At 60.2% G+C, this 22,439-nt stretch overlaps 1 protein-coding gene across 19 annotated transcripts; it reads right to left on the minus strand.

Moving 5' to 3' along the window:
- Positions 1–344: 344 nt before the first annotated feature.
- On the minus strand, positions 345–16,776 carry LOC112668420 (melanoma-associated antigen 8-like). Of its 19 annotated transcripts, none has more exons than XM_049107642.1 (3): positions 16,665–16,770; positions 2,124–2,217; positions 345–1,962 (listed from the first exon to the last, which is right to left on the minus strand). In XM_049107642.1, the coding sequence occupies exon 3, from the start codon at positions 1,940–1,942 to the stop codon at positions 857–859; it is 1,086 nt and encodes a 361-aa protein (XP_048963599.1). In that variant the 5' UTR covers positions 1,943–1,962; positions 2,124–2,217; positions 16,665–16,770; the 3' UTR covers positions 345–856. The 19 variants fall into 19 exon arrangements, with proteins under 19 accessions (XP_048963599.1, XP_048963598.1, XP_025316488.1 ...); XM_049107641.1 differs by having other exon boundaries at positions 2,143–2,217; positions 16,665–16,769; XM_025460703.2 differs by lacking the exon at positions 16,665–16,770 and adding an exon at positions 7,614–7,638 and having other exon boundaries at positions 2,143–2,217.
- Positions 16,777–22,439: the final 5,663 nt, after the last annotated feature.

A 22,439-nucleotide genomic window follows, 5' to 3' on the forward strand; every position in this document is an offset into this window, starting at 1 on the left:
CTTGGCCCCTGCAGAGCCTGGCCCAGGAGCCACCCCACCCCCTCATCCTTCTGCCACTTGGGGCTGGCAGGCTGGCCCAGGTCTCAGGGCACCCCTCCCCGCCTTTTTGCAGGACAGCGGCCGCTAGACACAGTCCCCAAAGGCTGCGTGGCCCCGGGGTCCTCGTGTCCTCACTGCTCACACACAGGGCCTTGCAGGGAGCAGAGTTCAGCCGCTGTGTGGCCGTGAGGGAGCCGCCAGCAGAGTTCCCCTGGCCTCAGGACCCTTCTCTCACGTTCCCGAAAAACCAAGTGAATGCATGACTGCACATCACGTTACTTTGGAAAAATGACACACGGCACGGGTAAGAAGCAAAAGTGAACAAGGTTTATTTTCCTATTTGCACACTCCAGCTGTTGCCTGCTCCACTTTTGCCCTTTCCAACAGGTTCCAACGCCAATGCCCTGTGATTTCATCCAGAACCCAAACAAAGAGGGAAGGTCTCCCAACTTCTTTACAGGACATGACAAAACTCTTAATTCTTGAACTGGGGAAGTAAGAACGCTAAGGGGGGAGGGGAGGTGCATGTCACTCACACACTGGGCTGAGAAAACCTTGTATCCCAAGGAACAAACATTAGAGAGCTTCATCAAAGACACCAAGCTCTGTATTTCAGAGTGATTGCAGAGCCCAGGCCCCCAGAGAGGCTCTCGGCCATGCTCTCCCCCAACCTGCCCTGGCCCTAACGCCCAGGACTTTCTCTTTACACACCCAACAGGACAACACCGGGAGGAAGCACCCTAAGGCCTTCCTTCATGCCGGCCCCACCAAGCTTGGAAAGGGCCTGGCCGCCTCTGGGGCTGTGGCCCCCTCTTCCTTATCTCAGAATCTGTTCACACAGGGCCAGGGAGGAAACCACGAGGCTGCTACTGACTTGGAACACGTAGTCCATGACCTGCAACTTGCTGGTTTCCTCGTAGGCCCTGGGCCCCCACAGGAACTCGTAGCGGACAGGGTCGCTGCCCGCCACCAGCCGGCACTCCAGGTAGCCTTCCTGCACCCAGACATTGGTGAGGAGGTCCCTGGGCTCCCCATAGACGATGTGCTCCTGGCCATCATACACCCCCATGACCCCCAGGGTCTCCCACACCTCCTCCTCGGGGGCACAGTCATCCTCCAGGACGATCAACCCCAGGACCAGCACCAGGAGGCTGGTCTTGGGCAGGTCCCCCTGACCGCTCAGCGTCCCATCCCAGGTGAGGCCCAGGACGATGTTGAGGTCGTAGGAGTCCTCCCTGGGATCCACTTCAGTCACGTCTAGGCCAAGGACCAGGCGCAAGCATATGGACGCTTCGCTCAAGATGATAAGGAAGTCGTCCTGGAATGCTGGGGTGATGACCTCCAGCATCTCTGCCTTGCTGGTGGGCTGTTTGGTGCGATACTTGAGGAGCAGGAACATCACCAGGGCAGCCGTCTTCACGTGAAAAGTGCCCTGGGGCTGCTCATCTTCCTGCTCTTCAGGTGGGTTTGACCCCACCATCCCTGGGCCATTGGGGCCAGCAGGCTGGGGCTGGCCAAGGCTAATGGATGCCCAGCCACAGGGGTATGGGTCAGCATCTTCCTGCCCTTCACTTCCACTTGAGCCCACCTCCCCTGGGCTATAGGGGCCGGCAGGCTGGGGCTGGCCAAGGCCCCTGGCTGCCCCATCATAGGGGGAGGTGATGGCACTCTGAGAGCTCTGGAGAGGACTTGGGGACCCCTCAGTAGTAGACCCCTCCTCTGGGGGGCCAAGGAGGCCATAGAAAGAAAAGGAAGGGGAGGAAGAGGACAGAGAGGGAAGAGACCAGGGAGATGGAACCTGCCCCTCCTCCTCAGCCCTGGACTGCAGGGCATCCAGCAGGCCCTGGGCTTTGTCCGGGTCTTCTCCCAGCTCCCAAAGCTCATTGCTCTTCCCGAGGGACATGGTGTCAGATTCGGGCTGACCTGAGGAGACAGGAGGGAAGGCCTGTCAGGGGGCAGCCCAGCCAGGACACCCCGAGTGCCAGGGCTGACAGGGGGCCGTGCCCGGCTCCCCTGCAGAGGGCTCCCCTGTGTTGGGCTGGGAGAGCCCCTAACACCAGGCTCAGAGAGAGCATGCCCCTCACCTGGACAAGTGGCACTGACCTGTGCCTCCTCAGCTTTGTGTCCTGAGGGACCCCCGCCTCAGACCGAGGCCTCTGCTGCCAGTTCTTGAAGTCTCTGCAGGACGGAAGGAGGAGGCACCTCAGGGTGCAGACTGCCAGCCCAGCCCTGGGCCCCAGTGTGGATAGGAGGGCTGGCTCGCACTCTGGGAGGTCCCCAGCAGGCCAGGTGCGGGGGTCCCCTCCTTTGCCTCTCAAGGGACTTCCCTGGCCCTGTCTCTCTCAGGCAAAGTGTCCCTGCAAGACCACAGGGCCCCGACACTCCACAAAAGGAAGCCAGGGGCCCGGCTGTGGCCACACGTGCCAAAGTCTCCAGTACTGGTCCTGGATCATGCACAAGGGATGGGCCAGCTCTGGCTTACATCTGGGCTGGGATGGGGCGCCTCTCACTCTTCACCTGTACCCCACGCAAGGCCTGGGAAGACTCCCCAGCTGTCCCTGAGGCCTGGTCCCTAGGGATCCTGATGTGGAAGGCATTCCCTCATTCCCCTCATTTCTCACCTCGACCCCTGCCAGGACCGGGATCAGGGCCAGGGCAGGGCACCTGCCTCCTCTGCTGACCTGAGTCCAGACCCTCAGGCCCAGGCCCTCCCCTCCCTGAGCCCAGGGAACTGGAGAAGAGAAGGGGCTCCATGGCACAGGCCCCGCCCCAAGTTCCATTCCCAGTGCTGCCAGGGAGGGGCACCCAGATTTCTGGGACATCCCCTCCTGGGCCTGAGGGCTGGCTTGGGAGCCACTCACTCCTTCAATATAGGGTGGGCGGGCTGAATCTTGGCAGGCCCTAGGACTCTTGGGTATCTATCCCCCAGGTGAGCCTCCTCCCAAGCCCTGACTGGGACCTCTCCCAGTGGGGTCCTCACCTCCCTGAGAACTGGGAGAGGAGCAGGAGGAGGTACCCTGTTGTGTCCCGTGTCCCCATCCAGGTGGGTCACAGCCGCATAACCCCCCGCCCCCAAGTCCCCCAGCAAGATCAGGAAGGGCAGGCCTGGATTCCGGCCCCTCTGCCTGGGGCGCGAATGCCCTCAGGCTCCCGGGAGGGTCCTCAGCATTATCCTGCCAGGGCCTGCTCTTTCTCCAGGCCCCCAACCTCCCATAGAGGACACGTGCCCCTCACACCAAGACCTCACCCTCCCCAGGTCAGCCCACCTTCCTGTCGCCCACCCGCCCCAGGGACAGCATGCCACTGAGGGCCAGTGCTCTCCCATCCTCCATGGGCTGCCCATGGGGCAGGGACCCACTCTGTTGCACTGGCTTCTTTGCTCTCGGGCCAGGTGGGGCAAGCCAGGGTGTCCCCAAGGTCCTCACACTGACTCCCCGCAGGCTGCGTGCCCTCCACACACACCCTCACCAAGCACCTTGGAGGCCCTGTTCCTTTTTTTTTTTTTAGGCCCTGCTCCTTTGAAGCACAAGCCCTCAGGCTCTAACACCCACAGGTGGACATCAGGACGGCAGCATGGGCTTATCCTACAACAGGGCCTCCTGCCTCCTGCCTCCCTGGACTGCACGTGCTAGGGCCCAGGGTCCATCAGTCCTCCCTCTGGTCCTCACCTTCAATCACACCAGGCCCTGGGCTGGCCCCCAGCCTGCTCCTTCCACCAAGCCCCCAGGCTCTAGGAGACCTGGCTGGCAAGCCAGGGCATGCCCCAGGTGATCATCGGGCCCCGGGGACCCCCAGGACCCAGTCTAGTGTGTGTCCCTAGGGCTGCAGTACCCTGTGGTCCTGGACTTGGCCGCCAGCCACATGTGGGCCATTGCCTCCCACCCCACCCGACCCGACCCCACCCGCCCACACCCTGGAGGCAGTGCTCCAGCTCAATGGCCACAGTGTGGGAGGCCCTGTCGCACCAGGCAGCTCGGGACTTGTCCACCCCCGCCCCCGGCAGCCTCCCGAGGCTGAAGCAGGGGCAGGGCCGTGGTGCTGGGGGCTCCCTGGGGACGGACACCCTCGGGGGGACTCAGTCCCCCAGGGGTCCTCGCCTCCAGCCCTAGCAGACCCCAGGCACCTTGGGCAGCCATCCCGAGGCCGGGCCGCTAACACCCAGGTCCTCCCCTCCGCCCGGACCCCACCGGGGACAGGGAGTGACCGTCTTTCCATCAGGACGGCGACCCAGCCCGGGGGGCTTCCCAGGGCTCACAGAGGGGATGAGCTGGGGGGCGGGGGACAGGCTCCCTGGGCCCTTCTTCCCCACCCCTGCTGGCGGGGCTCCCTGCATGCCTGGGCCTCTGCCTGGCTCCACTATCTGCTGGCCCATCGGCTCCCAGACACGGACACGAGGGGCGGCAGACCTTCGGGGACCCGGATGCGCCACACGTGCCAAAGTCTCCAGTACTGGTCCCGGTCGGGATATGCACACAGACACGTGGTGTGGCCCCGTCCCGCACTCGGCCTGCCTCCCGGGACTGACTCTGGGCTGGGGTGCGGGGTCCGTCCGTCCTCCATGGACATCCTCGCCAGGAACCCAGCAGGACCTGGCCCACCCTCTGCCCCCTCAGGGAGGCCCTGCTCTGAACACCAGCCTGCTGGTCTCTCAGAGCCCGGATGCGGAAGTGGGGCCTCACCACGTGTTCCCAACCCCACCCACGACCTTCCCGGGACCAACTCTGGGCTGGGGTGCGGGGTCCCCCGCGCCTCTTCCGCATCCTCACGGGGATTCCCAGCAGCACCCGGGGCCCTCCCCTCTGTCCACGTGTCCTAGGCCCTGCTCCTGACGCCAGGAGCCCCGTGTCTCGGGAGGCCCGGATGTGGAAGACTGGTCATGCTGCCGCCGGGCTGCCCACCCAAGGGCGGGTCCCGGTCCCCCCGCCCCCCCGCGAAGGGCCTCACAAACCTTGAGACTCTCCAAGGGTTCCCTCTGACCCAAAAGGTCCCTCCCTCCCTTCCCCTTAGCCCCTGGACCCTCCCTCCGCCCCCCTCAGCGACTGCTCCCGCCACACCAGGCCTCAGGCTCTCGGGTACCCGGATGTCCCAGGCCTGCCTCACCCGCCGCCACCATCCGGCCCCATCCCGCTCCCCCGCGGCCTTTCCGGGCTCACCTTGGGCCTTGCCCTCCGCCGGGTCCCCTCTGTCCCCCTCAGGGTCCATCCCTCGCCTCCCCTTAGCCCCGGGACCCTCCCCTCAGCGTCTGCTCCCGCCACACCAGGCCCCAGGCTCTCGGGTACCCGGATGTGCCAGGCCTGCCGCACCCGCCGCCACCATCCGGCCCCATCCCGCTCCCCCGCGGCCTTCCCGGGCTGACCGTGGGCCCTGCCCTCCGCCAGGTCCCCTCTGTCCTCCCTCGGGGTTCGTACCTCGCCTCCCCTTAGCTCCTCAGCCGGGGACTCTGAGCACCTAAGAGCCGCTCCTAGTGCCAAGTCTCTCAGAGACCCGGATGTGGTTTTGGGCCCTCATCACGTGTTTGATACCCCATCACCCCCCCCTCACCTTCCGGGGACTGACCCCCTGGAGTCTAGGGTTCCGCATCCCGCCCCTCCTCCCCATGCTCACCGGAAATCCCAGCGGCGCCTGGGTCCCCCCGCCCCCCTCTGCCCCAGGCCCCCGTTCCTGACGCCAAGGAACCCCCAGTCTCTTAGGGACCCAGACGGGAAAGTCTGACTGGCACCTGCACAACAGAAGATCTCCAGTCGGCCCGGGATTGGGGGGCATGCTCCCATCACAGGAGACCCTCCGCCGGGTCCCTTCTGTCCCCCTTAGAATGCATCCTTCGCCTCCCCTTAGCCTCTGGACCCTCCCTCCACCCCCCTCAGCGTCTGCTCCCGCCACACCAGGCCCCACGCTCTCGGGTACCCGGATGTGCCAGGCCTGCCGCACCCGCCGCCACCATCTGGCCCCGTCCCGCTCCTCCGCGGCCTTCCCGGGCTCACCGTGGGCCCTGACCTCCGCCGGGTCCCCTCTGTCCTCCCTCGGGGTTCATACCTTGCCTCCCCTTAGCTCCTCAGCCGTGGACTCTGAGCACCTAAGAGCCGCTCTTAACGCTAAGTCTCTCAGAAACCCGGATGCGGAATTGGGCCCTCATCACGTGTTGATGCCCCATCAACCCCCCGCCCCCCACCTTCCGGGGACTGTCCCCCTGGAGTCTAGGGTTCCGTATCCCGCCCCTCCTCCCCATGCTCACCGGAAATCCCTGCGGCGCCTGGGTCCCCCCACCCCCCTCTGCCCACCGTCCAGACCCCGCTCCTGACGCCAAGGAACCCCAGTCTCTTATGGACTCAGACAGGAAAGTCTGGTTGTCCGGCACCTGCCCAATGGAAGACCTTCAGTCAGCCCAAGGTGGCAGGGGCTGCCATCCCTGGACCCTCCGCCGGGTCCCCTCTGTCCTCAGGATCCATCCCTCGCCTCCCCTTAGCCCCGGGACCCTCCCCTCCCCCCTCAGCGTCTGCTCCCGCCACACCAGGCCCCAGGCTCTCGGGTACCCGAATGTCCCAGGCCTGCCGCACCCACCGCCACCATCTGGCCTCATCCTGCTCCCCCGCGGCCTTCCCGGGCTCACCGTGGACCCTGACCTCCGCCAGGTCCCCTCTGTCCTCCCTCAGGGTCCATCCCTCGCCTCCCCTTAGCCCCTGGACCCTCCCCTCCCCCCTCAGCGTCTGCTCCTGCCACTCCAGGCCTCAGGCTCTCAGGTACCCGGATGTGCCAGGCCTGCCGCACCCGCCGCCACCATCCGGCCCCGTCCCGCTCCCCCGCGGCCTTCCCGGGCTGACTGTGGACCCTGCCCTCCGCCGGGTCCCCTCTGTCCCCCTTAGGGTCCGTCCCTCGCCTCCCCTTAGCCCCGGGACCCTCCCTCCGCCCCCCTCAGCGTCTGCTCCCGCCACACCAGGCCTCAGGCTCTCAGGTACCCGGATGTGCCAGGCCTGCCGCACCCGCCGCCACCATCCGGCCCCATCCCGCTCCCCCGCGGTCTTCCCGGGCTCACCGTGGGCCCTGCCCTCCGCCGGGTGCCCTCTGTCCTCCCTCGGGGTTTGTACCTTGCCTCCCCTTAGCTCCTCAGCCGGGGACTCTGAGCACCTAAGAGCCGCTCCTAGTGCCAAGTCTCAAAGAGACCCGGATGCGGAATTGGGCCCTCATCACGTGTTTGATGCCACATTAACCCCCCCCCACCTTCCGGGGACTGACCCCCCCTGGAGTCCAGGGTTCCGCATCCCGCCCCTCCTCCCCATGCTCACGGGAAATCCCTGCGGCGCCTGGGGCCCTCCCCCCGCCCCCCTCTGCCCACCGTTCAGGCCCCGCTCCTGACGCCAAGGAACCCCAGTTTCTTAGGGACCCAGGTGGGAAAGTCTGACTGGCACCTGCACAACGGAAGATTCCAGTGGGCCTGGGGTTGGAGGGCTCCCATCCCTGCAGACCTGCTGAGTCCTCTCTGTCCTGCTCAGGGTCCATCCCTCAGTCACCTTAGCCCGGGACCCTCCCTCCCCCCTCAGCGTTGCTCCCGCCACACCAGGCCCCAGTCTCCCGGGTACCTGGATGTGCCAGGCCTGCTGCACCTGTCGCCTCCATCTGGCCCCATCCCACTCCTGCACGGCCTTCCCGGGCTCACCGTGGGACCTGCCCTCTGCCGGGTCCCCTCTGTCTCCCTCAGGGTCCATCCCTCAGTCCCCCTAGCCCCGGGACCCTCCCTCCACCCTCAGCGTCTGCTCCCGCCACACCAGGCCTCAGGCTCTCGGGTACCCGGATGTGCCAGGCCTGCCGCACCTGCCGCCTCCATCTGGCCCCATCCCACTCCTGCGCGGCCTTCCCGGGCTGACGTTTCTGAAGTCCCGAGTCCCTCCATCATCCCTCCATATCCTCACCAGGAGGAACTGGTTCCACGCTCTGTCCACCTGAGGGACACCCTGCTTCTGAATCCAAGGGCCGTCAGTCTCTCGGGAAACCTGGATGTGGAAATCTGGCTGTGCTGCCCCCTCCCTGCGGTTCCCCCTCCCAGCACAGGGGCCCTGCAGGCCTGACATCGCTGATGGCCTTCTGCTGGGGTTCCCTCTGTCCTCCCTCCGGGTTCATCCCTTGCCTTCTCTCCTGATACCCGCAGGACCCTCACCTCTCCTGCCTGAACATCTGCTCCTGCCACCAGGCCCACAGGCTCTCTGGGACCTGGATGCAGAAGTCACACTTGACCTTGTCCCCATGCAGCCCTGGGGTCTTTTGGGCTGACCCTGGGGCCTGACCCCTGTGAGGTCCCCTCTGTCCTCCCTGCATCATGGACATTTTCCACTTAGGTAAAGGGCGTTAGGACAGATTCATGGAAAGCTACCTCCTGGACCCAAAGTTGTCCTTGCTCTGTTTTTCATGAGTACTTTTAGTTACTGCAGAGCTTCCAGCTGCCTGATGCAAGGTTAGAGGAAGTAAATATTGAATACTGGTGGACCTATGCCCAGCCTTAACACGGATGTCAGGAGCAGAGTATTAAAAGTAACCCAAAATGATAAAAAAAAAAAAGTAACCCAAAATGGCATATATATGCCTGTACTCAACCAGAAATCCACCTATCAGAGGAATTTTTCCATGTTTCCTTAAAAATTACATATATACATACATACATATAGATATGCATATGTGAATCAAGTTGCCATAGGTCATTCACTGACACAGAATGTGAAGCGTACCCCCTGCCTGGGCCTTCCACCTTCATGGATAAAACTCACAGTTCTCCAATTGCTCACATACGCGAGAATTCCAAGGGAAACTAATATTGAGGGTATCACCATGGACGTCTCTTCCCAGGTCCAAACACCATCTTGGAGGTGGGGATGCTCTCAACAGGATGATCCACGGTGCTTCCTTCCTAGGAAACGTCTATCAGGAGATTCCCCAGCCCATGCATGCGCCTTCTCCTGCCCTGGAACCCACCCTTCCTCACCAGTTGAATAAGAAAAGGCGCCATCTCCATAGGATGCCCACCCACCCCGCAAACACGTGCACCTTGGGCCAGTCCTGGTGACACAGGCCAGCCATCATGCCACAGCACGTGACTCGCGCCCCTGCTATGCCACGACCTCAAAAGCCCCGGGAGGCCTCCTGAGCCAGGGACACTATCATTACACAGTAGGTGCTCAACCAAACGCGACTACATGATTTGTTATGACAACTGACTTTATCGCTGGGAGGAGTTTCTGAGGTCACATTTGCCTTGGAATTCTTTGAACTTTTTCAAGCATCTCTTGTGTGACACCTACTTCCAAATACTTCCAAATACAGGACCACGTCTAGTTTTCAAATGATTCTGTAATCTCAGCGGGGACGATTCGCTTTATGCATTTAATGGCCAGAGGCTACTACAGAGTAAGGTTCTGTGTTGGGGGAGAGAAGGTGATTCCTACCTGTTCTACACGGACCAGTGATGACTCATTAGCGGGCCAGGTCCAAGAGGTAGACAGAAGAACACGAGGGGAAAACCAGGGGAAGGCGCTGTCATTCGGGAAAGTGCTAAGTCTGGAAACATTGCCAGCACCTGGGCAGCCAGTTCCCGAAGACCACGGAGGCTCAGACAGAAGAACTCTAGGTTAACGAGCCCACAGACACGACCCAAATCCTGTTTGATTCTCATTGTCACCTGCCTTCCGTAACCCAGGTCTCAGAAGCATCGACACGGCAACCTTCCTTTTGTCACCTGGGAGACACCACGCTGTCCTCACTCCGGATGTAGGAGTCAGAAGGCTGGCCACATGCTGGGCAGGGAGAGGACAGCGTGGACTCGACATGGCTTCACACCAGGGTTCTAGTCTCTGCCTCGTCACTCACCAGCCATGTGATGCTGGGAAAAGGACCAACCCTGAGAGCCTCGGGGTTGTCACTGGTGAAGTACGAGATTTGGAGCCGCCCCACCCTGTCGGACGACAGCAATGTGTGTTTTGGGGACGGGAAGCACCTTGCACAGCGCCTGGCATATATTGACACCTGGATGAATGGCAGCTATGTTGAATGCTGTCCTGACCCCGGGGCCTCCCGCACTCTCCTCTGGGATAGGTTTTGTTAGCCCGGCCAGAGTTAGAGTACCTGCAGCTCAACCTGACCTGGAACAGCTAATCGGCCAGAGAGGGTGCTTCAAATATGAAACTCAATCCATTTTCTAAATCAGGGGCTGTATGTGGGCTATAGGAGGCTATGTGTGGATCTTGGGTGCGGGGAGTTGTCCCAGCTGGATACAACACAGAGGTGCGACAAGCCTACAGTTCGAGTCAAAGACCGACTCCTTCCCTCCCTCCCGGCTGCTCTTACACCCAAACCACTGCTTTCCTTCAATTCTCCCCACCCAAACCTAGACCTTGCTGACGTACAGCTCTCCCAGTGACACCCAAGATAACCAAATTAAATGTCTTTTTGATGCCGTGGGTTCTGACTATCCATGGTCAGGAACAAGAGTCAGTCGAGAGTCTTCGAGGCTCCACTTCAAGGAATATAGGACTGTGTTCCCCCGGAAATCCTTGCACAGGATGCATATAAAACACCTACCTAGTCTGTGCACTGTGTTCCACTGCCCTGGGACCAGAGTGCAGGACAGCTTCCTCTCCTGCCCCTGGAAGACATAACTCTCTCTGGTTTGTCCATGATCCAGAAGGAAATTCTCAGAGCAATTGACCATGTTAGACTTTGCTCCCACCCCTACGGCACCCTGTCTCCATGTACGGGCGTGTCACCCCTCAACATCACGGTCATCAGCTGCACACAAGGAGTACTGTGACGAGAGAACTCCAGCCACGGGGGCCTTGGCCCCTGCAGAGCCTGGCCCAGGAGCCACCCCACCCCCTCATCCTTCTGCCACTTGGGGCTGGCAGGCTGGCCCAGGTCTCAGGGCACCCCTCCCCGCCTTTTTGCAGGACAGCGGCCGCTAGACACAGTCCCCAAAGGCTGCGTGGCCCCGGGGTCCTCGTGTCCTCACTGCTCACACACAGGGCCTTGCAGGGAGCAGAGCTCAGCCGCTGTGTGGCCATGAGGGAGCCGCAAGCAGAGCTCCCCTGGCCTCAGGACCCTTCTCTCACGTTCCCGAAAAACCAAGTGAATGCACGAGCGCACATCACGTTACTGTGGAAAAATGACACACGGTACGGGAAAGAAGCTAAAGTGAACAAGGTTTATTTTCCTATTTGCACACTCTGGCTCTTGCCTGCTCCACTTTTGCCCTTTCCAACAGATTCCAACGCCAATGCTCTGTGATTTCATCCACAACCCAAAGAAAGAGAGAAGGTCTCCCAACTTCTTTACAGGACATGACAAAACTGTTAACTCTTGAACTGGGAAGTACGAACGCAAAGGGGTGTGTGTCACTCATACACTGGGCTGAGGAAACCTTGTATCCCAAGGAACAAAAATTAAGAGAGCTTCCTCAAGGACACTAAGCTCTGTATTTCAGGGTGATTGCAGAACCCAGGCCCCCAGAGAGGCTCTTGGCCATGCTCTCCCCCAACCTGCCCTGGCTCTAACGCCCAGGACTTTCTCTTTACTCACCCAACAGGACAACACCGGGACGAAGCACCCTAAGGCCTCCCTTCATGCCGGCCCTACAAAAGCTCGGAAGGGGCCTGGCCGCCTCTAGGGCTGTGGCCCCCTCTTCCTTATCTCAGAATCTGTTCACACAGGGCCAGGGAGGAAACCACCAGGCTGCTACTGACTTGGAACGCGTAGTCCATGACCTGAAACTTGCTGGTTTCCACATGGGCCCTGGGCCCCCACAGGAACTCGTAGCGGACAGGGTCGCTGCCCGCCACCAGCCGGCACTCCAGGTAGCCTTCCTGCACCCAGACATTGGTGAGGAGGTCTCTGGGCTCCCCATAGATGATGTGCTCCTGGCCATCGTATACCTCCATGACCCTTAGTGCCTCCCACACCTCCTCTTCGGGGGCACAGTCGTCCTCCAGGACGATCAACCCTAGGACCAGCCCCAGGAGGCTGGTCTTGGGCAGGCCCCCCTGACCGCTCACCATCCCATCCCAGGTGAGGCCCAGGATGATGTTGAGGTGATAGCAGTGCTCGCTGGGATCCACTTCTATCACGTCTAGGCCAAGGACCAGCCGCAAGCAGTGGGACGCTTGGCTCAAGATGATGGGGAAGTCGTCCTGGAATTCTGGGGTGATGACCTCCAGCATCTGTGCCTTGCTGATGGGCTGTTTGGTGCGATACTTGAGGAGCAGGAACATCACCAGCTCAGCTGTCTTCATGTGGAAACTGCCCTGGGGCTGCTCATCTTCCTGCTGTTCAGGTGGGGATGACCCCACCTCCTCTGGGCTATAGGGACCAGCAGGCTGGGCCTGGCCAAGGCCACCGGATGCCCCACCACAGGGGTACGGGTCAGCATCTTCCTGCCCTTCACTTCCCCTTGTGACCACCTCCCCTGAGCTGTAGAGGTCAGCAGGCTGGGGCTGGCCAAGGCCACTGGCTGCCCCACCACAGGGGTACGGGTCAGCATCTTCCTGCCCTTCACTTCCCCTTGTGACCACCTCCCCTGGGCTGTAGGGGTCAGCAGGCTGCGGTTGGCCAAGGCCACTGGCTGCCCCACCACAGGGGTACGGGTCAGCATCTTCCTGCCCTTCACTTCCCCTTGGGACCACCTCCCCTGGTGTGTAGGAGCCAGCAGGCTTGGGCTGGCCAAGGCCAATGGCTGCCCCATCATAGGGGGAGGAGACAGCATCTTCCTGCCCTTCACCTCCACTTGAGCCCACCTGCCCTGGGCTGTTGGGGCCGGTAGGGTGGGGCTGGCCAAGGCCCCTGGCTGCCCTGCCACTGGGGGAGGAGTTGGCACTCTGAGAGCTCTGGGGAGGACTCGGGGACCCCTCAGTAGCAGACCCCTCTTCTGTGGGGCCAAGGAGGCCATATAAGGATAAGGAAGGGGATGAAGAGGACAGAGAGGGAAGAGACCAGGGAGATGGAACCTGCCCCTCCTCCTCCTCCTCAGCTGTGGACTGCAGGGCATTCAGCAGGCCCTGGGCCTCTTCCGGGTCGTCTCCCAGCTCCCAAAGCTCATTGCTCTTCCCTAGGGACATGGTGTCAGATTCTGGCTGACCTGAGGAGACAGGAGGGAAGGCCTGTCAGGGGGCAGCCCGGCTAAGACACCCCAAGGTGCCAGGGCTGACAGGGGGCCGTGCTGGGCTCCCTGGAGAGGGCTCCCTTCTGTTGGGCTGGGAGAGCCCCTGACACCAGGCTCGGAGAGAGCGTGCACCTCACCTGCACAAGTGGCTCTGGCCACGCCTCCTCAGCTCTGTGTCCTGAGGGACCCCGCTGCCAGTTCTTGAAGTCCCTGCAGGAGGGAAGGAGGAGGTGCCTCAGGGTGCAGACTGCCAGCCCATCTCTGGGCCCCAGTGTGGACAGGAGGGCTGGCTCGCACTCTGGGAGGTCCCTTGCAGTCCAGGTGGGGTGGTCTCCTCCTTGGCCTCTCAAGGGACTTTCCTGACCCTGTCCCTTTCAGGCCAAAGTGTCCCTGCAAGACCACAGGGCCCCGAGACTCTACAGAGGGAAGCCAGGGGCCCAGCTGTGGCCACACGTGCCAAAGTCTCCAGGACTCATCCTGGATCATGCACAAGGGATGGGCCAGCTCTGGCTTCCATCTGGGCTGGGAGGGGGCACCTCTTACTCTTCACCTAGAACCCCATGTAACCCTGGGAAGACTCTCCGGCTACCCCTGAGGCCACCCTCCTTGCACCTTCCTTGCAAGGCCCCCTGACACGACCTGCCACCAGCCAAAGTCCAGAGAAATCAGTCGGCTCACCCGTCCCGCCTCTCCCCATGGCCCACAAAAGCGGTAAGGGCGGCCTGAGCCCTAGGGATTCTGCTGTGGGAGGCATCCCCTCATTTCTCACCTTGACCCCCAGCAGGGCCAGGACCAGGGCCATGTCAGGGCACCCGCCTTCTCTGCTGACCTGAGTCCAGACCCTCAGGCCCAGGCCCTCCCTTCCCTGAGCCCAGAGATCTGGAGAAGAGAAGGGGCTCCATGGGAGAGGCCCCACCCCGGGTTCCCTTCCCAGGGCTACCAGGGAGAGCACCCAGATTTCTGGGCCATTCCCTCCTGGGCCTGAGGGCTGGCTTGGGAGCCCCTCACCCCTTCAATGAGGGGTAGGTGGGGGGGGAGGGCCCACGCTGATTGTTGGCAGGCACCTGGGTCTCCTGGGTATCATTCCCCAGGTGGGCTTCCTTCCAAGCCCTGACGGGACCTCTCCCATTGGGGTCCTCAACTCTCTGAGAACTTGGAGAGGAGCAAGCGGAGATACCTTGTCGTATCCTGTGTCCCTGTCCTGTCCTGTGTCTCTGTCTAGGCTGGTCACAGCCACAACCCCACCCCCAACACCCAGTCCCCCAGCAAGATCAGGAAGGGCAGGCCTGGATTCCGGCCCCTCTGCCTGGGGCGCGAATGCCCTCAGGCTCCCGGGTGGGTCCTCAGCATTATCCTGCCAGGGCCTGCTCTTCCTCCAGGCCCCCAACCTCCCATAGAGGACACGTGCCCCTCACACCAAGACCTCACCTTCACCATGTCAGCCCACTTTCCTGCCGCCCACCCGCCTCAGGGACAAGTGAGCATGCCACTGAGCGCCAGCGCTCTCCCATCCTCCATGGGCAGCCCACGGGGCAGGGACCCACTCTGTTGCTCTGGCTTCCTTGCTCACGGGCCGGGTGGGGCGAGCCAGGGTGTCCCCAAGGTCCTCACTCTGACTCCCCCCAGGTCGTGTGTCCTCCACACACACCCTCACCCCAACCACCCCCAAGGCCCTGCTCCTTTGAAGCACAAGCCCTCAGGCCCTAACACCCAGGTGTGGACATCAGGACCGTAGCATGGGCTCATCCTGCATGGGGGCCTCCGGCCTCCCTGGACTGCACGTGCTAGGGCCCAGGGTCCATCAGTCCTCCCTCTGGTCCTCACCTTTAATCCCACCAGGCCCCGGGCTGGCCCCCAGCCTGCTCCTTCCACCAAGCCCCCAGGCTCTAGGAGACTTGGCTGGCAAACCAGAGCATGCCCCAGGTGGTCACTGGGCCCCCAGGACCCAGTCTAGTGTGTGTCCCTAGGGCTGCAGTGCCCCTATGGTCCTGGCCTTGGCCGCCAGCCACACGTGGGCCATTGCCCCCCACTCCACCCGACCCCACCGCCGCCCACACCCTGGAGGCAGTGCTCCAGCCCAACCGCCACAGGTGTGGGAGGCCCTGTCACATAAGCGTCCGCGCAGCTCGGGACTGGTCCAACCCCCGGCAGCCTCCCGAGGCTGAAGCAGGGGCAGGGCCGTGGTGCTCGGGGCTCCCTGGGAACCCACTCCCTCGGAGGTCTCAGTCCCTCGGGGATCCTCGCCTCCAGCCCTAGCTGACCCTGGGCCCCTCGGGCAGACTACCGGAGTCCAGGGCGCTCACACCCAGGCCCTCCCCTCCTCCCAGACCCCACCGGGGACAGGGAGTGACCATCTTTCCATCAGGACCATGACCCAGCCTGGGGACTTCCCAGGGCTCACAGAGGGGGCTGAGCTGGGGGGCGGGGGACAGGCTCCCTGGGCCCTTCTTTCCCCCTTGCTGGCGGGGCTCCCTGCATGCCTGGGCCTCTGCCTGGCTCCACTGTCTGCCGGCCCATCGGCTCCCAGACACGGACACGAGGGGCGGGCAGAGCTTCGGGGACCCGGATGCGCCGGTCGGGATATGCACACAGACACGCAGCGTGGCCCCGTCCCGCACTCGGCCTGCCTCCCGGGACTGACTCTGGGCTGGGGTGCAGGGTCCGTCCGTCCTCCATGGACATCCTCGCCAGGAACCCAGCAGGACCTGGGCCCACCGTCTGCCCCCTCAGGGAGGCCCTGCTCTGAACACCAGCCTGCTGGTCTCTCAGAGCCCGGATTCGGAAGTGGGGCCTCACCACGTGTTCCCAACCCCACCCACGACCTTCCCGGGACCAACTCTGGGTTGGGGTGCGGGGTCCCCCGGGGCTCCTCCGCATCCTCACCAGGATTCCCAGCAGCACCCGGGGCCCTCCCCTCTGCCCACGTGTCCTAGGCCCTGCTCCTGACGTGAGGGTCCCCAGTGTCTCGGGAGGCCCGGATGTGGAAGTCTGAGCACCCATACTCCCACGTGAGAGCAGGTACCCATCCCCACGGGGGCCTCACAGCCCTGGGGACCCTGTCAATGGTCCATCCCTCGGTCCCCTTAGCCCCTGGACCCTCCCTCCACCTCCCTCAGCGTCTGCTCCCGCCACACCAAGCCCCACGCTCTCGGGTACCTGGATGTGCCAGGCCTGCCGCACCCGCCGCCACCATCTGGCCCCGTCCCGCTCCTCTGCGGCCTTCCCGGGCTGACCTGGGCCCTGACCTCCGCCGGGTCCCCTCTGTCCCCCTTAGGGTCCGTCCCTCGCCTTCCCTTAGCCCCTGGACCCTCCCTCCGCCCCCCTCAGCGTCTGCTCCCGCCACACCAGGCCCCACGCTCTCGGGTACCCGGATGTGCCAGGCCTTCCGCACCCGCCGCCACCATCCGGCCCCGTCCCGCTCCTCCGCGGCCTTCCCGGGCTCACCGTGGGCCCTGCCCTCCTCCGGGTCCACTCTGTCCTCCCTCGGGATTTGTACCTTGCCTCCCCTTAGCTCCTCAGCCGTGGACTCTGAGCACCTAAGAGCCGCTCCTAGTGCCAAGTCTCTCAGAGACCCGGATGCGGAATTGGGCCCTCATCACGTGTTTGATGCCACACCAACCCCCCCCCCACCTTCCGGGGACTGACCCCCTGGAGTCTAGGGTTCCGCATCCCGCCCCTCCTCCCCATGCTCACCGGAAATCCCTGCGGCGCCTGGGTCCCCCCACCCCCCTCTGCCCACCGTCTAGGCCCCGCTCCTGACGCCAAGGAACCCCAGTCTCTTAGGGACCCAGACGGGAAAGTCTGACTGGCACCTGCACAACGGAAGATCTCCAGTCGGCCCGGGATTGGGGGGCATGCTCCCATCACAGGAGACCCTCCGCCGGGTCCCTTCTGTCCCCCTCAGGGTCCATCCCTCGCCTCCCCTTAGCCCCTGGACCCTCCCTCCGCCCCCGCTCAGCGTCTGCTCCCGCCACACCGGGCCTCAGGCTCTCGGGTACCCGGATGTGCCAGGCCTGCCGCACCCGCCGCCTCCATCCGGCCCCATCCCGCTCCTCCGCAGCCTTCCCGGGCTCACCGTGGGCCCTGACCTCCGCCGGGTCCCCTCTGTCCCCCTCAGGGTCCATCCCTCGCCTCCCCTTAGCCCCGGGACCCTCCCCTCCGCCCTCAGCGTCTGCTCCCGCCACACCAGGCCTCAGGCTCTCGGGTTCCCGGATGTGCCAGGCCTGCCGCACCCGCCGCCACCATCCGGCCCCATTCGGCTCCTCCGCGGCCTTCCCGGCTCACCGAGGGCCCTGACCTCCGCCGGGTCCCCTCTGTCCCCCTCAGGGTCCATCCCTCGTCTCCCCTTAGCCCCTGGACCCTCCCCTCCCCCCTCAGCGTCTGCTCCCGCCACACCAGGCCTCAGGCTCTCGGGTACCCGGATGTGCCAGGCCTGCCGCACCCGCCGCCTCCATCCGGCCCCATCCCGCTCCTCCGCGGCCTTCCCGGGCTCACCGTGGGCCCTGACCTCCGCTGGGTCCCCTCTGTCCTCCCTCAGGGTCCATCCCTCGCCTCCCCTTAGCCCTTGGACCCTCCCTCCACCTCCCTCAGTGTCTGCTCCCGCCACACCAGGCCCCAGGCTCTCGGGTACCCGGATGTGCCAGGCCTGCCGCACCCGCCGCCACCATCCGGCCCCATCCCGCTCCTCCGCGGCCTTCCCCGGGCTCACCGTGGGCCCTGACATCCGCCGGGTCCCCTCTGTCCCCCTCAGGGTCCATCCCTTGACTCTCATTACCTTCTGGGGCAGCTTCTCTGAGGACCAGAGAGCTGCTCCTTATAGGACGCCCTTAGTCCTTTAGACATCAGAGGTGGAAGTTGGACTCCTCACGTGATCCCAGCACCCCCACAGCACTCCCACCCCCAGGAACCTTCCGGGACTGACTCTGGCCTGGGGTTCATGGCCCCTCCATCATCCCTCTGAATCCTCACCATGTAGCCTCTCATGACCTGGGAGTCACTCTGTCCACCTGAGGGGGAGCACTGCTCTTTACCCCTGGCCCTTAATCCCTCAGAGACTGGGATGGGGAAGTCTGGGCTTACCCTGTGTTCTCACCCCACACCCACACCCCAATGCATGTGGACCTTCTCGGACTGACTATTCTGAACTCCAGAGTCCCTCTGTCATCCCTCTGCATCCTCACAATGAATCCCATCAGGAACTGGGGGCCATTCTGCCCACCTCAGGGGGGGAGGCCTGGTGTTTATCCCAGGCCCTTAGTCCCTCAGAGGACCAATTACAGAAGTCTGGACTTGCTGTGTGTTCCCACCCTCCACCCCCCACCCCAACCCACTTGGATCTTCCCGGACTGACTCTATTCTAGTGTCCCTCAGTCATCCCTCTGCATCATCTCACCACGTGTCCCAGCACCTGGGGTCCCCTCTCTGCCCACCTAAGGGAGGCCCTGCTTCTTACATCAGGCCTCTGAACTCTCTAATACCCAGATGTACAGCATGTTTTATCCCGCCCTGCCCAGGGCCATCCAGTGACTGACTCATTTTGGAAGTCCAGAAGCTCTTACTTCCTTTCTAGTCCTCTGAATCCTAACACCAACCGGGGCCTCCACTCTCTTGACCTGAGACCCTACTCCTTACACCTGGCCCACAGTGTTTCTGAGACCCAGATGTACAAGTCAGGTCTCAGTGCATGTCCCCATCCCCCCATGGGCTTTCCTGAACTGACACTAGTGCCTGTTGTCTGTGAAATGCCCTCTGTCCTGGGGTCCTGAGTCCTCTTCAGTCCTCCCTTAGTGTCTTTACTTACCTTCACATCTGGCCATGTCTGAGACTCCTCCCTGTGTTGGCCTGAGAGTGCACATCTGAGACCAACTGAAACCTCTTTAGGAATCACAAGGCAGAAGTGAAAATACAATACATCAGGCCAGATTGTCATGGGGCTTCCCACAACTGACAGCTAGAGTAGGGTTTTGTTGCTGGTGGGAGTTTCCTCTCTTGTGGCATGGAGAAGCCCCTCAATCTTCCCTCAGAATCTGCACCTTGATTACTGACAGGATGTGGGCCCTCCCTCTACTGACCTGTGTCCAGCTCCTTCAGATCAAGGCCTTTCCCTCCTTGAGATGCACCCTCTTGCCAGAAGAACTCAAAGGCTACCATATAGGGCTGTGTTTTCCTGGGGCCTCCCAGAGCCAATAGCAGGTTCAGGGTGGGTCTGATGACCCTTCTTTTCTGAAGTCAAGGGTCCTTTTAGTCCTTTATCAGGATCCTTTCTTAATTCCTGGCAGGTCCTGGTACACCTTTCTCTGCTGATCTTGTGAGACCTGTATCCCTCCTCTTCAGAAGGAATTCAGGGGCCTCTACATCTCTCTGAATTGGGTCCTCCAGGGAATGACCACAGGGACAGGGTGAAGCTGGGATCCATCTATTATGCTTTGGGAGGTTCCTTCAATGCTCCTTGAAGATCCTCACTCTGACTTCTGGAAGGGCCTTAGACTCCTCCCTCTACTGACCTGAGTCCCTTCCCCTTCTGGCCAAGGGTTTCATTGCTCTGGGACCCCTAAGGTAGAAAGAGGGGACCTCTCAGCCTGACAGTTCTACTGGGGTCTCCCAAGCCTGTCATCACATTTGGAACTGGATTCTCTGGGCCCTCTGGGGAGGGTGGACCCCCTCAGTCCATACTAGCAAGGGTCCTCATCTTAGCTCCTGGTTCTTTGATTAAATGCTAGTTGGGAATTGTCCCTTTCCTGTCATATCCAAGTATTTGCTCAGCTACAACCCATGCAGAGAATGACTCAGTGTCCCAGAATAGATACTAATGGACAGCTACAGCACCCATGACTCGTAGTGGAGGGTCAGAGAAGCACAATTTCCGGTGGTTTTTCTTTACCAAACAGGCTTCAGAAACATTTTGTTCTAAAAGATTTATTTTCCACGTGGAAGAAGCTGAGCTGCAGGATTTGAAGAGATCTTGCTGTTTTTAGGATATCTAACATTGTATCATGGAGTACAATGGTTCTCACTTTCTTAACCTTCATCCCTAGTTAAAATATATGTATTTTATATCTCTACAGAGCTTCTATTTAGCATACACATAAAATATCACGAAAGAATACCTATACTTACTGTGTGTGGATCGCTCTGACACTTCCTATTCTATTCCCAGTCCATTTTTTCCCCATCTCATGACTTATTTATTTTATAACTGGAAGTTTGTATTTTGTAATCCCCTTTACCTATGTCACCCACCCCACCATCCCCTCCTCTCTTGCCACTACCGTTTTGTTCTTTGTACTTATGAGTCTTTCCAGTCCAGTCTTCTATTAAAATAATTTTTTTTGAAAGGCTGGTTTTCGCTTGTCAAAAGTTCAAAAATGACAGAAGTAAAACCAATGAATCACCAAGGTAATAATTAGTAAAAGTTTATTGTGCACAAACCAAAAATACAGTGTGTGAACTGGGAGCACTCAAACCAAACATAGAATTGGCTCAGAGGTGTATTGTTATAAAGCAGTTTATATAGTAAGAAGGCAGAGGCTTTTTACTCCTCACAGTGATGTTATAATATCAGAATTTTCTCAAACAACAGGGAATTGGTTAGCAGTCACCTCATATCAGTTTTGGAAAAACAGTTTAAGTCTTTCTTATGATTTCCAGAGGCATAAGCAAGAAATGATTCAGCTTGCTAGTCTTGTAAAATAAGGTAAATTAAGCTTTGTTTGTATGGCTTAGCTGGTCTTGTCTGTTCAGGAAGTTTTCAAGGCTGGTCTGCATTTCTTTTTGATTGTTAACATGCTAAAATGATTTCAGGTAGGGGGATCCCTGGGTGGCTCAGCGGTTTGGCGCCTGCCTTCAGCCCAGGGCGCAATCCTGGAGTCCCGGGATCGAGTCCCACGTTGGGCTCCCTGCATGGAGCCTGCTTCTCCTTCTGCCCGTCTCTCTCTCTCTCTCTCTATCATGAATAAATAAAATCTTTAAAAAAATGATTTCAGGTATTTATTAACATTTTTTTTGAGGGGGCCTTACTACCTTCAGGTATCCTTCTGTCCTGATATTACCCCAAGGTTGCTGGCGTCAGTGCTCTGAGGCCCTGCCTCATATTTCTTCAAGTAGAGGCAGAAGTTGAAAATCATTCCCCCACCAATTTACCCCAAAGATACAGATGCAGTGAAAAACCGAGACACCTGCACCCCAATGTTTATAGCAGCAATGTCCACAATAGCCAAACTGTGGAAGGAGCCTCGGTGTCCATCGACAGATGATGGATAAAGAAGATGTGGTCTATGTATACAATGGAATATTCCATATAACATTTTCCAAAAAAATCTAAACAAAACTGAGAAAGCCAGGAGTGGGGACCCTGAAAATTGCTGAGCTGGTGCTAGTGTCTGGGACAAGTGGGTGGGGAGAAGCCCGGAAGTTGGGAGGTGCTGTAGGCTGCCTAGATGGAGATGATAGGATAGGTGGGGGAATTATTTTCTTTTGTATATTTTTTATTGGAGTTCGATTTGCCAACACATAGTATAACACCCAGGGCTCATCCCGTCAAGTGCCTCCCCTCAGTGCCCGTCACTCGGTCACCCCCACCCCCCACCCACCTCCCCTTCCACCACCCCTAGTTTGTTTCCCAGAGTTAGCAGTCTCTCATGCTCTGTCTCCCTTTCTGATATTTCCCACTCATTTTCTCTCCTTTCCCCCTTTATTCCTTTTCACTGTTTTTTATATTCCCCAAATGAATGAGACCATATAATGTTTGTCCTTCTCCGATTGACTTATTTCACTCAGCATAATACCCTCCAGTTCCATCCATGTTGAAGCAAATGGTGGGTATTTGTCGTTTATAATGGCTGAGGAATACTCCATTATATACATATACCACAGCTTCTTTATCCATTCATCTTTCGATGGACACCGAGGCTCCTTCCACAGTTTAGCTATTGTGGACATTGCTGCTATAAACATCGGGGTGCAGGTGTCCCAGCATTTCATTGCATCTGTATCTTTGGAGTAAATCCCCAGCAATGCAATTGCTAGGTCCTAGAGCAGATATATTTTTAACTCTTTGAGGAACCTCCACACAGTTTTCCAGAGTGGCTGCACCATTTCACATTCCCACCAACGATGTAAGAGGGTTCCCCTTTCTCCACATTCTCTCCAACATTTGTGGTTTCCTGCCTTGTTAATTTTCCTCATTCTCACTGGTGTGAGGTGGTATCTCATTGTGGTTTTGATTTATATTTCCCTGATGGCAAGTGATGTTTTGTAACCTAATTTTCAATGA

This window comes from Canis lupus, chromosome X, assembly GCF_003254725.2.
Source record: "Canis lupus dingo isolate Sandy chromosome X, ASM325472v2, whole genome shotgun sequence".
NCBI lineage: Eukaryota > Metazoa > Chordata > Mammalia > Carnivora > Canidae > Canis > Canis lupus.